A 15,552-nucleotide genomic window follows, 5' to 3' on the forward strand; every position below is an offset into this window, starting at 1 on the left:
CTGGATACAGATAATAGGGGTGGCAGTTTGAGCTCAAACTCATTTAACTCGCCCGACCCGCCCAAGGTTGGATCAGTCATTAATCCGCTCATTTGTGGAACTCAACCCAGTCCATCTCAAGCCATCTAAAATTGAGCTGATTTTTAGCCCAAATTGATCCATGAGTAATTTTGCTAAAATATTTTAAAACTAATTCTTTTTTATTTGATATCTTATATATGACCATAATAAAAGAAAACAAATCTTATTTGATAATTAAAAAATCCATAAGAAAACAACACACATTAATTAAGGGAGAAATTCAAATATAGTCAGATTTACAAGTCGTCATTGAAAAATAGTCACGGTTTCAAAGTAATCGAAATTTAGTCACTTTTCATGTAAAGATAAATCTGAACGAAAACATCGTTCAGAATCCGAAAAATATTCAGCATAATATACTGGAGTTCCAGCATAATATACTGGAGTTCCGGCATAATATATCGGTCCAGCATTATATGCTGGAAGTTCATTCACGGGTGCTCCAATCTCGAGTATATTTGCTGGAACTTTCCGCGTGTTGGAGTTCCAGCATAATATGCTGGAAGTTCATACACAGGTGCACCAATCTCTAGTATATTATGCTGGAACTTTCCGTGTTGCAGCAAAATAGTGGCTATTTTTCATTGACTTTGCAAACGCTGGCTATTTTTCAATTACCAGTCCGAAAACTGGCTAGCCCGTGCTATTTTTACATTAATTAAAGCTTGGTAAGAGTTGGACGGATTGGGCTACGACCCAAATTTTAGCCTATTTTGATCTAACGCATCTCAGCCCAAGTAGTTTTTGGGCGAGTCATTTGACTCGTCTATTTATTGACTCAATTCATTTTTACCCGCCCAAAATCAGTCCAACCCGTTCATTTAACATACCTAACAGATATAGAAGTATGTAGTAGGATGAATACTTACTTCTTCACCCCAACTTGTATTTTCTTCAAAGGTGCAAGAAGCTAGAGTTTTAGCCTCATCTATAATCTCATTTGATAGAATCTCCCTTCCTTTTCTTTGATCATTCAAAGAGTTAATCGAATTAATGAACTTTCTAGAAGCACCAAACTTTTCTTCTGCCTCTTGAAGTAACTCCTCTGTGAATACCAAATATATAATTAACTAATGTTCAAAGAATTATATGCACAAAAAATTATTATTCTATGTGAAATAATAAGTTGTAGACCTGATTGAAACATTAGTGATTCCCACTTGTACTCAGATTGAGCTTTTAGAAAAAGTGGAGTCATATCCTGGTTATTTGGACTATCATATAATGCTTCTTTCTTCAAATAATAGCCTGTGCCTGCACAAACAGTCCCTCCTACTCCATCCATGCCTTGATACTTATTCTGTATAGAATGACCAAAAAAATATAAGTTAAATTATATGTACGGACGGTATAAAAATATTTACATAATCAGGTTATTTATAAGATAATTAATAAGTGTTAACTGGCAATCTTGTAAAAATGGTAACTCACATGTTAAAATATATTGATATTATTAAATATCTTTACACAATTAGCACAGCAGGGCAGGGCAGGGCAGCGCACAAAGTATTCTGTGTTCACGCAGGGTCCGGAGAAGGACCGCACCTCAAGGGTGTGATGTAGACAGCGTACCCTAATGCAAGCATTAGTGTCTGCTTCCACGGCTCGAATCCTTAACCCATAGGCTATACGGAGACAACTTTACATGATTTGTGCATATAATTTAAATCCAAAAGATAGATGTTATGAAGCTGAATAACCTGAAATAGTTTTTAGTTGTGATATAACAGGATGTGTACCTTGTAAGCAGATCTTGATTGAGCATCGTAGATATCATTTTTACTAACGTTGTAAAATGTTTGAGGGAATTGTACATAAGAGAGAGTTGGAGAAATGTTGTGATCAAGATGAAAACACATGGCTTGTTTTGCAGAGGAAGGGTCATTGCAATACATGTCACAATCCAACACAAGCATATATGGTGCATTGCTCATTACCCCTGAAACTCGTAGCTGCAGTCATCACCACCAAAATTACCGATAAGTTTCACATTCAGTATGCTTGTTAATACAAAGACGGGATAATTTTTAAGTTATATATACTAAAAAAAATATTATCGCTAATTTTGGTGGACTTACGAGAGCATTTAAAGCTCCAGCCTTGAAACGATGAGGGCGCGATGGTCGCCTTTCGCGTGACATATAAACTAATAGAGGCAACTTGATTTGCTTATCTTCACACCCTTCGATTTTCATATTATCATGTATCACCTGCAGTTCATTACATGATAAAAAATATTAAATCTTCTTAGTTATATTGATGGAGGAATTAAGCTATAATTTCCCCAGAAACTTATTTATTCTCAGTTCGAGTAGCCAATGAAGTTTGATTTGGAAATTACGTTCTAATTTTGTGAACTTTTTGATCAAGACAAGTAGTATATGATATGTTAGTGTAATTATGAGAATCATAGAAGTAAAACATTGTGTACCATGATTTAAATGGGAAAAAAGCTCATACTATCAGTTATCATTGTTAATCTTAGCTCCATTACGTTTTTTTAACCTAAATTTTCTTAGAACAAACCTATAGATGTGTACTAATTAATTAGATCTCATAGCATAATACTCCCTCTATTTCAATATTAGATGACACATTTCGTTTATCCACAGTTAATTTGACTAAACTTTGAAAGTTAAATTGGATTAGTTCAACGCAATATTTTGAAATCAAAATTTTGATTATCAGAAACTATACGAAAAGTAATTTAAGTTGCAACTTTTCTCATATGATCAATATGATAAAAATATATTTTAAAATACTAATCAAATTTCATATAATAATTTGACTTTTCTCATAGTTTGACTTTCGATAAGCGATATTTGTCATCTAAATTGAATCGGATAGAATAACAATAATTACTTTTTTACCATACACTAGTAAAGTATACGATTATGAAGAGTTATATTTCGCACCTCAACATAGGGAGGTCGATCCATTCTGACGGACCCTTCAACGCTACTGGCTTTCTCTACATTTTTCTTTAACACTTCGTATGCCGCCTGCATAAGAAAATACTCATTATCTTATATAGTTATAAATATGTATAAATGTAAAGTCGAAATTTGTCCAATTCTAAATTCGAAGTTCAATCATGGACAAAATTATATTTCGAAAATGACAAGATAAAAAAATAAGTATAAACGGATAACTCCGGACAAATGAAAGTAAGTCAACTCTTCAAAATTTCATTACTTTGAGAGAAAAACACAAAGATCATATACTTTTCTTGGTATTTCTTAAATATAGGGCGGTTGCTAGCATATGGTTCTTAAAATTAATCCCCTAAGATTTTACTAACGAGTATATTTAAGGTTTATAAGAACATTGTTATTATCATCGCTGCAATGCTCGAATAAAATAATTAATTAATATGCATTAATAAATGTATTTTTATGTCTAAATCACATTAAAATAAATTAGAAGAAAGAGATAATTACGACATGCTCTATCAACGGGGGCGGAGCTAAAGGGAGTTCCGAACTTCTTTGCCGAAAAAGTACACTGTGTATAACAGGTTAAAATTATTGTATATGTAACTATAGTAAATGTCAAATTCCTGGCTTCTTCCTATTTTTACTTATTTATATTTTAAATCCCTTATTAAAAATCCTGACTCCATTTTTATCGTCGAAAAGGATAACTAATTAATCTTACCTTGATATTTTCCTCTTCATTCTTGAATTCATTTCCAAACATATTCAAACGTTCATCATCACCAAAAGAAGAGAAAAATGCTTCTGGACATACAGTCTTTATACCATACTTCCTACAAAAAGGCACCCAAACCCTAGCAAAAACACATGCTTCCTTAATAGCATACAACGTCACGGCGGCGCCACCGTCGTCGGAAAGATAAACGGCGAGCTTCTCCGGCGGATAATCAAGTGACATAGCTGATAAAACAGTATTCATAACTTCAACAACTGGTTCTTTAATAGGATCAGCTGTACATATAAACACGTCAACACTAGGTAACTCTGTATCAGCCGGAAGATTTTCCGGCACGACGGACCGAGCAACCGGCCGCCAACGGAAAGATTGTGTAATTAACCATATGAAAGTGAAAATAAGCTCAGCAATTGTAATAAGACCCCATGATATAATTGATACGTCTTTTTGGAATAAGTGTTTTATTCTATAGTAAAGTAACCCTAATATGGCTGAAAAGTGTAATAATATGTGGATTCTACTAAGTGTTGCTCGAGGTTGTTGTATTGTGCATGTATTGAGGCAAGGGGAAACCATGGCTATTTTTTTTAGTTTGTTCTTGAGTTGGTTTTAGAGAATTGAGTTAGTTGCTCTTTATATATAAACAAGGATCTAACATGATAGGCTAAAAACAAGTGCCATTTTTTGTTTTATTCTTGATAATGTGAATGTTATTAAAAATAAAATAAAAGTGAAAGTTGTGAAACGGCATTAAGGTCAAAAGCAACAAAATAAGAGTAAAATGTTTTTATAAAACTCAGTTCCGTGATACTTTTGTTTCCATAGTTTATTGTTACTTCCTCTTTTAATTTTTATTTTTATTTTTCTCTTTTATGATTTAATACTATTAGAATGAGGTGAGTTTAAATAAAGTAAAATATTGAGTGAAAATTTATATAGCCGAACTGAACTTGCTTGACATATTGAGACACAAAAATTGTTATTATTGTAATTATTTTTCATCGAGAAAGAAGCAATTAAATAATCTTTGGACTTGAATTAAGAATAGTTGATTTTGTCATTAGAAGATAAATATATATTAGGAAACTAAAAATACTACTATTATATGCCAATTCAGTGAGACCTGCCTTGAAATGGCTAGGTTATGCCATACCATGAAGGTCAATAAGTCAATAATGACTAGTATCATATAAATAAATAAATAAATAAAAGAAGACTAGTACATATATATATGAAATATTTTTCTTGAAATATCGTGAGTTAATTATTACAGATTTGACTCATATACTCTCGCCGATTCTCTCTTTTATAAAAAACAAATTAGGTCCTAAAATTTTTAATTTTTTTATACTTCAAAATAGCAACAACAATAAATTAGAAGATACATAATGTAAAGTTGTACATGTTACGTGTTACGGTATAAACTCGCATTGTTCCTATTGTTGTCGAGTTTGTAGAGATCCTATTTTTTGGCATTTTATTTAGGACGCAAAATTCCCAATTAATGTTCGACCTTATTGTTAGCTCGGCTGTAAAATATGAAATCAATTCGGTTAGAAATCTCATAAAAATTACTTCATTTACCTAGGGCTGATCGCTTCAAATTGATTTTCAGCGGTCACAATACAAACTATAAAATTTGAAATAAAATTATTCTTAATTAATAAAATTAGAAATTCAAATTCTTTTTAATAACGCTGTCTGAAAAATCCGGGTTAAGTGGAATCTTACCTCTCCGTGTGTATATGAAAACTAAAATTCTGCGGAAGCTTTTTTTTTTTTTGGAACTTCATTGGGAAAATTGAAAAATATTCATTTTTCCTTACTGTCATTAAGTAAGAGTTAAAGTTAATCGCCTGATTCTTATGTCTGGTCAGTAAATGTACACCTGCTCATGATAGTAAATAATTTGTTTATATTCAATAGTCAGCCAAAGTTGCTAAATGTAAATAACTAGGTTGTGAAAGAGATTTTCTATTAAAAATGAAATGTCTTCTAAAAATACTATACTAATCTCCTAGTTACTTTCACGATTTATTATACCTTTCTCGGCCTTTTTGCAAAGATTAAGTGTAGTTTCTAAAAAAGAAGTATAGTGTCTATTGTTATCAGCTTAGTATATGAATTTTAACTTTAATTATGAGTTCTGAATTTTAAAATGACGATTTTAAATGCTAATAATTAGGTTCTAAATTAAATATGTGTGCATGTTTAATAAAATTTCTCAATACAAAATATATTGTTTGAACAAAAATTATTGGGTTCGGCCGAATCCATATCTGAGCTTCTAGCTCCGTCCCGGTATATGATAACTTCTAGGACATGATTGAGTTATCTCATGGTTGATTGTTTTCTTTTTTTTCCTTGAATAGACATGTTCATATATTTAATACTAAAATCCAGTTCAGTACAAAATAGGATTCTTCCGGTAAAGATAAATCCTGAAGAATCCTTAAAAAGTCGTGGATAGTGATTTGTGAAACAAAATAGAGTTTCTTCGTTTAAGAAAAAATAAAAGAACTAGCTACGGTTGATAGTAGCAAGAGTTTTTTTTGAAACATAAAATTGAACCCAAAAAAGGTTGAAAACGCACCTGAAAAGGATGTATTGTTTGGATTCTATTTTTTGATAGAGAATTTACTAATAAACTGATAAATCTATCTAGAAGATATGTCATCAATCATCATTCATAAACATATAATTCATTAAGAAAGTTGGACAAGTTTTTATATTAATGTGTATCGTAATTGATAATTATTTTTGCTTAGGTTGTCAGACTTGGTTTGCTTGTTATTGCTCTTCCATTTATCTTTCATGAGCCAAGAATTTACTAGAAATAGTCTCTCTACCTTCTTAAAGGTAGGGGTAAGGATTGCTTACACTCTATCCTTCCCAGGCCTCACTTGTAGGACAACACTGTGAAAGTACAAGAGGGGGGTGAATTGTTTATTTTTAAACTTGATTGCTATTAGTTGACTAGTTTCTCAGTTAGTCGACTAGATGTAATAACTAGATAATAGTAACGACAGAATTTAAGATGCTGAAATTAAATGCAGGAATTAAAGACACCAGAATTTTATACTGGTTCGGATTCAATGTGAATCCTAGTCCAGTCCCAGTGGGTTGCCAGGGAGTTCTTTTCAGTGAATGAGTTTCTACAAGTACAATGAGAATGGTGTGATCTACACCGATAGCTCAATTCCTATATCACTCGTTTCTTTTGATACAATGCTTCACCAGTGTTGTTCTCTCTTTCTTCTCTAACTTGTTACACAGCAGGTCTTAGTAGAGCTACAATATTTTTTTGTAGTAGAACAAAGAGAGGGTGTTTGGTTCAATCAAAGTATGTTTGCTAAGGTGTGATTACAAGTTTAGATACTTTGAGAGAGGCTTGAATTCTGGAGAGATTTGTCAACCCAAGAGATTTGATTCTTGGAAGGAGATTGATTCTTTCCAAGAATAAGGTTATTCCGCAACGGCTCTAACTGACGAGAAGCTTTAACAAATTTTCCCTTGTGCGCGATCCCGGAATCTTGATCCTTCCAGATTTAGACGCTTGATTGAATATTCTGCAAGATCTTCGATATACTTAATCTATTTGATTCCTTTAGTTTAGCCTTGATTGATTCCGTCAGTATCAATTTCTTCCTTTAATTACGTCTGCTTTCCTTGATTGCCTCTGATTGATTCCTTCAATCTTGTATGTCAATCCATGCGTTCTTTGATCATTGCTGATTGATTTCTTCAATCTTGAATGCTATCCTTGAGTTCCTATACAAAGGGCAAATATATTATTTTCATCATTAAAATCATATCTAACAATCTCCTCCTTTTTTATGATGACAAAATAATATATGTGTATAAACAGCAGTTGACTTCCCTGTATTTTGCTCCCCTCAATAGAGCAGTTGACTTTGTCTGGTGCTAGTTTGTTTGAGGCACATGTAGTCGACTGCTTCGGGTTCTGTGACTCCCCCTCAAGAAGTGTCAAAGCTGACTTACCCATAGTCGACTTATTATGTACCTGCACAATACATATATCATGTCTCCCCCTTTTTGACATCAGCAAAGAGGGAATAAAAAACCGGCATGCACATAACAAAAAAATGACATATATCATACATTCATAGCAGAATGTACTAGCAGAGTTAGAACATAAGAAAGAAAAAAATATCCACCGACTGATATTCCAGTCCAAAAACAGCATAGCAAAAAAATATCTTAAACTTCCACATTAGCGATGCAGAAAATAGGTAAGAGTATTGCAGATGGCCTCCTTCAGTTGATCAAAGCTTGCATTGGCTGAGAGACTCATTCCATCAAGCCTGTCATGAACCTCCTTGAATGCCTTGATAGCATTTTCCCTCACCCTAAGAACCGCAACCTATATCTTGGAGACATCAGACCCTGTTTCTTTAGAGATAGCATGAATGGTACCAACAGTGGACTGAGTGGAAATGAGAAGATCTTTGATTATAGACAGCTGATTGGCAATGGCTCTAAGTTTCTCAGCAGAAGGTTTGGGTTTGGAGTCTGTATGAGCAGTCTTGACATCTCATTCTTGTTTCTTGACCCATGAACCTTTCACATACACATACCCCATACTTGCAAAAGCTCTGGAATTGTAAGATTTTAAAACAGAGGTAAAAGGATATGCAGATATGGAAATATTGTGAGCTTCCAGAATGTGAGTGATAGCCATACTATAGGGTAGACTAGTGGGATCTTCTGCACTCTCAATCATAAAATTGATGACCCAGGAAGACAGTTTGATTTTGAGTTTGGTCACAAGGCAATAGACCAGAAAAGTATCTCTTAGAGAGAAGGTAGAGAAAGAGCCAGTACGGGGAAGCAGAGTGGTTGCGACAATGTGGGCTAGAACACATGGTTTGAAACTAACATCACTAGGGCCTAGCTGGTTTGGAAGGGATTCAGATGGACACTGATAACTAGGGATTATGATGCATTTTACACTCCTTCTTACTTGAGTTTTGATTAGAAATGTGTACAAAATAGTCCCAAAGGCTTACGTGTTGTACTTGATTGTAGGGTTTGATCAACAAGGTGATAATTCGTCAAAACCAGCTCAAAAAGGAGTGAAACATGCACAAGTACCAAGAACAAGTCCAAGCTCAGCAAAACAGGACCAATGCGGCCGCACTCCATTCTGTGCGGTCCGCAAAGGAGAGGTTCAGAGAGTACTCATCCAAGGCAGAAAAGCAATACGGCCACACTCCATTCTGTGCGGTCCGCAGAGGAGAGGTTCAGAGAGTACTCATCCAAGGCAGAAAAGTAATGCGGCCGCACTCCACTCTGTGCGGTCCGCAAAGGAGAGATTCAGAGAATGCTCAATTTCAGGCAGCCAAGTGATGCGGCCGCACTCCATTCTGTGCGGTCCGCATTGACTTTATTACGGCCGCACTCGATTTTGTGCGGTCCGCAAAGCTAAACTTCAGGGAGCTGTCAAGTTGGAGGATTGATGCCAATGCGGTCCGCGTTCCATTTTGTGCGGACCGCAACAGGAGCCACCGCAGCCACGGTGCATTTTGTGCGGTTCGCGGTGGCCATGTTCAGAGAGCAGGATTTTTTAGATAAGAACCTTAGTGCGTCCGCACTCGATTTTGTGCGGTCCGTACTAGCCCCGCAGGGGTATTTTTGTCCAGTATTTTTGGCCTAGTATAAATAGTTTCTTTTCCCATTTTTAGGTTATCAGTTAGATTCTACAGCTGCGCTGCGCTCGTGAATAGTGTTCTTTTGCTATTTGGAGTAATTTTACAAGAGTTTACCATTGAATCTTCAAGTTTTAATTAGTAATTTAATATTATGGGTTTATCTTCATCTATTTCTTTGTTTTCCTCTATTATCATGAGTAGCTAGACCCATCAGCTAGGGTTGTGGCTCAACCCTAGTGTAATTGATGGGTCTTGTGTTTTAAGGTTTTAATGTCTATGGGTGTTTGATATTTGGACTAATTTATGGTTTTATTGTTGAATTAGTGGTTGCAAATACTAGTTTACGCTTAGTTGACTTGGGTTCTTCTTGAGAAAGAGAGCCTAAGTCTATAAAATCAGTCCAACAAGGAATTGGGGCGTACTCAAGAGAATTGATAGCCCCAATTAAAGGCTTAAACCGAGAGATCGTAATACCCGACTTGAACCCTGATTGCTTGCACAAATGATAATACCCAATTGATCTTGAGAAAGTCAATTAGGGCAAAATCACTCGAACTACCGAGAGGTATAGAGTGAATAGAATCGTGCAATGGTTATATCGTAATCCCCAAATATGACAACCTAGCCTTAGACACGAGAACCCGTCAAGTATCCACCTAGGTGAAAGTCACTCCCCTAGTGCCTTTTAACTAATTAGACAATCTTCAATAGTCTCCTCTTAGCTTAACTTAGCTTAATTTAGCATCTTAGTAGTATAAATTTAGAAGTAATATCAAAACCAAAAATGTTTAGAAGTGCAATTAGGAACAATTACGCAACTCTAACTTAGATAGAAACTCAGTTCCAATCTCTAGCTCCCTGTGGAAATCGATCCCGACCTTCTCGGGTAAAAGCTGCTTCGACCTCTCTTGCTACTTTATAGTAGTACAGGGTTGGCCTCGATCACCTTTTTGGCGCTGTTTCCGGGGAGCTAACGGTCTTGATTATCTATCTATGTAGTTTTGTGAATTGTTCTTTTTTCCTTCTTCGTTACTAATTTGTGTGTGTCACAACTTCAGGTGCAAAATGGCAGCAAACAATAATGACCCTCTTGGCAATGTGGTTGCGGGGGAGGAGGTAGATGATATTGGAGATGATGAGGTGCCTCTTGTACATCAAGGACAACGTAGAGGCCGCCAGGCCAATGCAAATGAAAATATTCCAGACCCTCCTTCGCCACCTCCAAGAGTGGCCCCTCGAGTTCTTCCCAACCAAGGCTATGCTAGTGCAATTGTCCCGCCCCGGATCCGGGGGGGGCAATTTTCAAATTACTAATGTGATGCTGACATTGTTGGAGCAACGGGTATTTCACGGATGCTCCCACTCAGAATGCTTACAAACATCTCAAGGGGTTCGTGGATACCTGTTGGGGAGCAAGCAACCAATGTGTCCGAGGATGCACTTTGATTTGAGACTCTTCCCATTTTCACTTAGAGGGGAGGCGTTGGATTGGCTTGAGCGACTTCCCAACCATTCCATAACTACTTGGGATGAGTTGGCGGATAAGTTCATTGCCAAATTTTTCTCACTGGGGCACATAGCAGCATTAAGAGACGAGATCTTAGCTTGCAAGCAGGAGCCTACCGAACCATTACACGAGATTTGGGAGAGATATAGAACCATGGTGAAGGAATGCCCCAACAATGATATGACAGAGGCAATGATACAACAAACCTTCTACCGGGGCATCAACACAACGAATCAATGCATAGTGAATCAACTGGCTGGGGATAATTTCATGAAGCTTCCTTATGATGAATCCTGTGCTATTCTTGACGAGATGGCTGACACATCCTCCGCGTGGCAAAGTAGAGCCAATGTGCCACAGGCTGACCCCACGGTCACTCACTTGCACAAAGAACTACATGACCATGGACAGGCTATAGCAGAACTTACAACAACAATGAACCAATTAGCAAAGGCACAGTTGCAACAAGTTCAGAATCCTCGCCAAGTAAATTCCATGGAGGGTGTCAACATGCTAGTGAACAATAGAAGACAAAGAGGTCAACAGAACCAAGGGAGTTCGGATCAATTTGATAATGATTGTGGGGGATTCCAAGATGATGGTTATGATGGGCAGAATGAAGAGGTACAATATGTGAATAATTATCAAGGCCAAAGGGGCAATTCTTCTAACCAGCAGCAACAATGGAGATCCCAAGGCAATTGGGATAACCAACAACAAGGGAACAACAATTGGGGGAACAATAATCAAAATCCAAATTGGGACAATCAAAACAACAATCGGAGCAATCAGGGAAACTGGGGCAACAACAATAATTGGGGTGGAAACAACAACCAGGGTGGATGGAACAACAACCAGGGAAATTAGGGGCAAGGCTTTCAAAGGCCCCCAATGTACCAACAACCAAGCAACCCACCGCCTTTTCCGTCCCAGGGTCCTAGTTCTTCCAACAATGAAATGGGAGAATTGAAATGATGTTTGAATAGATGATGAAAAAGAATGCTAACTCCGATGCGCAATTGGCTTCTCACAACACTTCAATCAGAAATGTTGAGGTTCAGCTAGGCCAAATCTCACAGTCTTTGAATACTCGCCCTAAGGGGGCTCTACCGAGTTATACGGTAGTTAACCCAAAGGGTGGGAACAACCATGTTATGGCGGTAACTACAAGGAGTGGACGAGGCGGTGATATGAATGCCTCCAAATAAAAGCAAATTTTGGGTGATGAAGTTGAGTTGCAAGAAAATGAAGTTCCTTTGGTGGTTGAGAATGTAATTGATGAAAATGTGAATGAAGAAGTGAGGATTGATATTCAAGATGCCGAGGTGGAAACACAAAATGACGTGAACCCGTCTAGGGAACACGTAATAGACATGCCGGAGCCGGTTGTGCCAAAATCTAAGGCACCTTTGCCTAGGCCCCACCTCCACCTTATCCTCAGAGGCTAGCAAAGCAGAAAAATGAGAATCAGTTCAAAAAGTTCATTGACATGATGATGAGCTTATCCATTAATGTGCCTTTGGTGGAGGCTTTGGAGCAAATGCCTGGCTATGCTAAATTTATGAAAGATTTGGTGACGAAGAAAAGATCCATGGACTGTGAAACTATCAAGATGACCCACCAAGTTAGTGCTATAGTACATTCAATGGCCCCAAAGTTGGAGGATCCCGGTGCTTTCACCATTCCTTGCACTATTGGGAGTGCAGACTTTGCCAAAGCTCTATGTGATTTGGGGGCAAGTATCAACTTGATGCCCTACTCAGTTTTCAAGACTTTGGGTATTGGGCAACCAAGGCCGACTTCCATGAGGTTGCAAATGGCAAATAGATTGATGAAGAGGCCTTTGGGTATAATAAATGATGTTCTCGTCCGGGTGGACAAATTTATCTTGCCAGCTGATTTTGTGATCTTGGATTGTGAGGTAGATTATGAAGTTCCGATCATATTGGGGAGACCTTTCCTTGCTACGGGGAAGGACTTAGTTGATGTGGAAGCAGGGGAACTCATTTTCCTGGGTGGGTGATGAAAAAGTGGTCTTTCATGTGTGCAAGTCAATGAAGTAGCCCAATTGTACAAAAGTGTGCTCATTTCTGGATCTTGTCACGGCTATGATAATTGATGATACTAGTGCAATGATCAATGTGGAGGACCCTCTGGAGGCCGTATTGTTGAATCTTGATGTCAATGGTGATGAGGGCCGAGTGGAGTGCGTGAATGTTTTACATGGAATGGGCTCTTATTCTTATTAGCCTAGGAAACTCTCTTTGGATCTTGAAAATAGAAAGACTCCTCCAACAAAGCCTTCAATTGAGGAGCCTTCGGTGTTGGAGTTGAAGCCATTGCCTCCACACCTCAGGTATGAATTCTTAGGCCCTAGTTTAACTTTTCCAATTATTCTTTTCTCTTGTCTTACTAACATGCAGGTAGATGCCATATTGGTGGTACTCAAAAAGCGGAAGAAAGCAATTGGATGGACTTTAGCTGATATTCGGGGAATAAGCCCCGCATTCTGTATGCACAAGATTATTCTTAAAGATGATGCAAAACCTTCCTTGGAACATCAAATGAGGTTGAACGAGGCTATGCAAGAAGTTGTGAAAAAAGAGGTGATCAAGTGGTTAGATGTCGGGGTTGTGTACCCTATCTCTGACAGCTCGTGGACTTCGTCGGTGCAGTGTGTGCCGAAGAAGGGTGGTATGACCGTGGTGACCAATGCTAACAATGAACTAATTCCAACCCGGATAGTTACCGGATGGAGGGTGTGCATGGACTACCACAAGCTGAACAAGGTGACCCGCAAGGATCACTTCCCATTGCCTTTCCTTGACCAGATGCTTGATCGTCTTACTGGGCGTGCCTTCTATTGTTTCTTGGATGGATATTCTGGGTACAACCAAATCTTGATTGCTCCGGAGGATCAGGAGAAACCACATTTACTGGTCCATATGGCACCTTTGCCTTTTCTCGGATGCCTTTTGGGTTGTGTAATGCACCGGTGACATCCAACGGTGTATGATGGCCATTTTCACCGATATGGTGGAAGATATTTTGGAGGTGTTCATGGACGACTTTAGTGTTGTGGGTGATTCATTTGATGAATATTTAAAAAATCTGGATAGAGTGTTGGCCCGTTGTGAAGACACCAATCTTGTGCTCAATTGGGAAAAATGTCACTTCATGGTTGAGGAGGGCATAGTGTTGGGTCATAAAATTTCAAATCATGGCATAGAGGTGGACAAGGTCAAAATAGAGGTGATTTCAAGGCTTCCTCCCCCCACTTCTGTCAAGGGGGTTAGAAGTTTTCTTGGGCATGCGGGGTTCTACCGGAGATTTATCAAGGACTTTTCAAAGGTAGTGAATCCTTTGTGCAAGCTACTAGAAAAGGATGCCAAGTTTGTGTTCGATGAGGGATGTATGCAAGCATTTGAACTTCTCAAGCATAAGTTGACCACCACCCCTATCATTACCGCACCCAATTGGAGCTTGCCTTTCGAGCTCATGAGCGACGCAAGTGATGTTGCGGTTGGGGCAGTTTTGGGTCAAAGAGTGAACAAAATGTTGCATCCGGTGTACTACACAAGCAAGACAATGAATGAGGATCAAAGGAACTACACGGTAACTGAGAAAGAGTTGTTGGCTATTGTGTTCGCAATGGAAAAATTCCGGCCATATCTCATGGGAGCCAAGGTCATAGTGCACACCGATCATGCAGCTCTTAGGTATTTGATGACGAAAAAAGACTCCAAAGCTAGGCTGATGCGATGGATCTTGTTACTTCAAGAGTTTGATTTGGTAATTGTGGACCGGAAAGGTAGTGAAAACCAAGTGGCGGACCACTTGTCCCGCTTGGAGGAGGGAGGGAGGCCGTGTGATGGCCTAGAGATCAGTGATGCATTTCCCGATGAGCAGCTACTTTTTGTGTCAATGAGTGATATGCCATGGTTTGCGGATGTTGCTAATTACCTTGTGACTGGTATAATCCCGTGTGACCTCTCTTCTAACCAAAGGAAGAAGCTCAAACGGGATAGTTTGGATTTCTATTGGGATGAGCCGTACTTATTCAAGATTTGCACCGACAGAGTGATCCGGAGGTGTGTCCCTGAGGAAGAGCAGTTGAGTATCTTAGAGTCTTGTCATTCCTCTCCCTATGGTTGCCATCATGGCGGGGCGAGGACAGCTTTGAAGGTTCTGAGTTGTGGGTTTTATTGGCCAACTTTGTATAAAGATGCAAGTGATCTTGTGAATAGGTGTGACGAATGTCAAAGAGCGGGTGGTATTTCGAAGAAAGATGAGATGCCCCTCAACACCATTCTAGAAGTGGATATTTTTTATGTGTGGGGTATTGATTTCATGGGCCCATTTGTAAGCTCGTGCGGGAACACCTACATTCTAGTGGCAGTTGACTATGTTTCAAAATGGGTCGAGGCCGTGGCTTTGCCCAACAATGAAGCTCGGAGTGTGGTTGCGTTTCTCAAAAAGAGCATTTTTACAAGGTTTGGCACTCCTCGTGCTATCATAAGTGATGGGGGGTCGCACTTTTGCAATAGAGCTTTTGACACCTTGCTTGACAAGTATGGTGTCAACCACAAAGTTTCTACTCCTTATCATCCTCAGGCGAGT

At 38.3% G+C, this 15,552-nt stretch overlaps 1 protein-coding gene across 1 annotated transcript; it reads right to left on the bottom strand.

Moving 5' to 3' along the window:
* On the bottom strand, nt 1,084-7,759 carry LOC109232688 (cellulose synthase-like protein G3). The gene is made up of 7 exons (XM_019398438.1): nt 7,696-7,759; nt 3,739-4,028; nt 2,997-3,083; nt 2,160-2,291; nt 1,821-2,033; nt 1,242-1,381; nt 1,084-1,126 (listed from the first exon to the last, which is right to left on the bottom strand). The coding sequence occupies exons 1-7, from the start codon at nt 7,757-7,759 to the stop codon at nt 1,084-1,086; spliced, it is 969 nt and encodes a 322-aa protein (XP_019253983.1).

The sequence above is a fragment of the Nicotiana attenuata genome, chromosome 9 (assembly GCF_001879085.1).
Source record: "Nicotiana attenuata strain UT chromosome 9, NIATTr2, whole genome shotgun sequence".
NCBI lineage: Eukaryota > Viridiplantae > Streptophyta > Magnoliopsida > Solanales > Solanaceae > Nicotiana > Nicotiana attenuata.

Excerpts from the sequence above, each read along its gene's own strand:
- LOC109232688 (XM_019398438.1), bottom strand. The coding sequence starts at position 7,759 with ATGGGTAAGTCAGCTTTGACACTTCTTGAGGGGGAGTCACAGAACCCG. Across the intron at positions 4,029-7,695 it reads CCCGAAGCAGTCGACTACAT|CTGATCCTATTAAAGAACCA; the intron begins GTGCCTCAAACA and ends TTATATGTACAG. Across the intron at positions 1,382-1,820 it reads AATCAAGATCTGCTTACAAG|AATAAGTATCAAGGCATGGA; the intron begins GTACACATCCTG and ends CATTCTATACAG.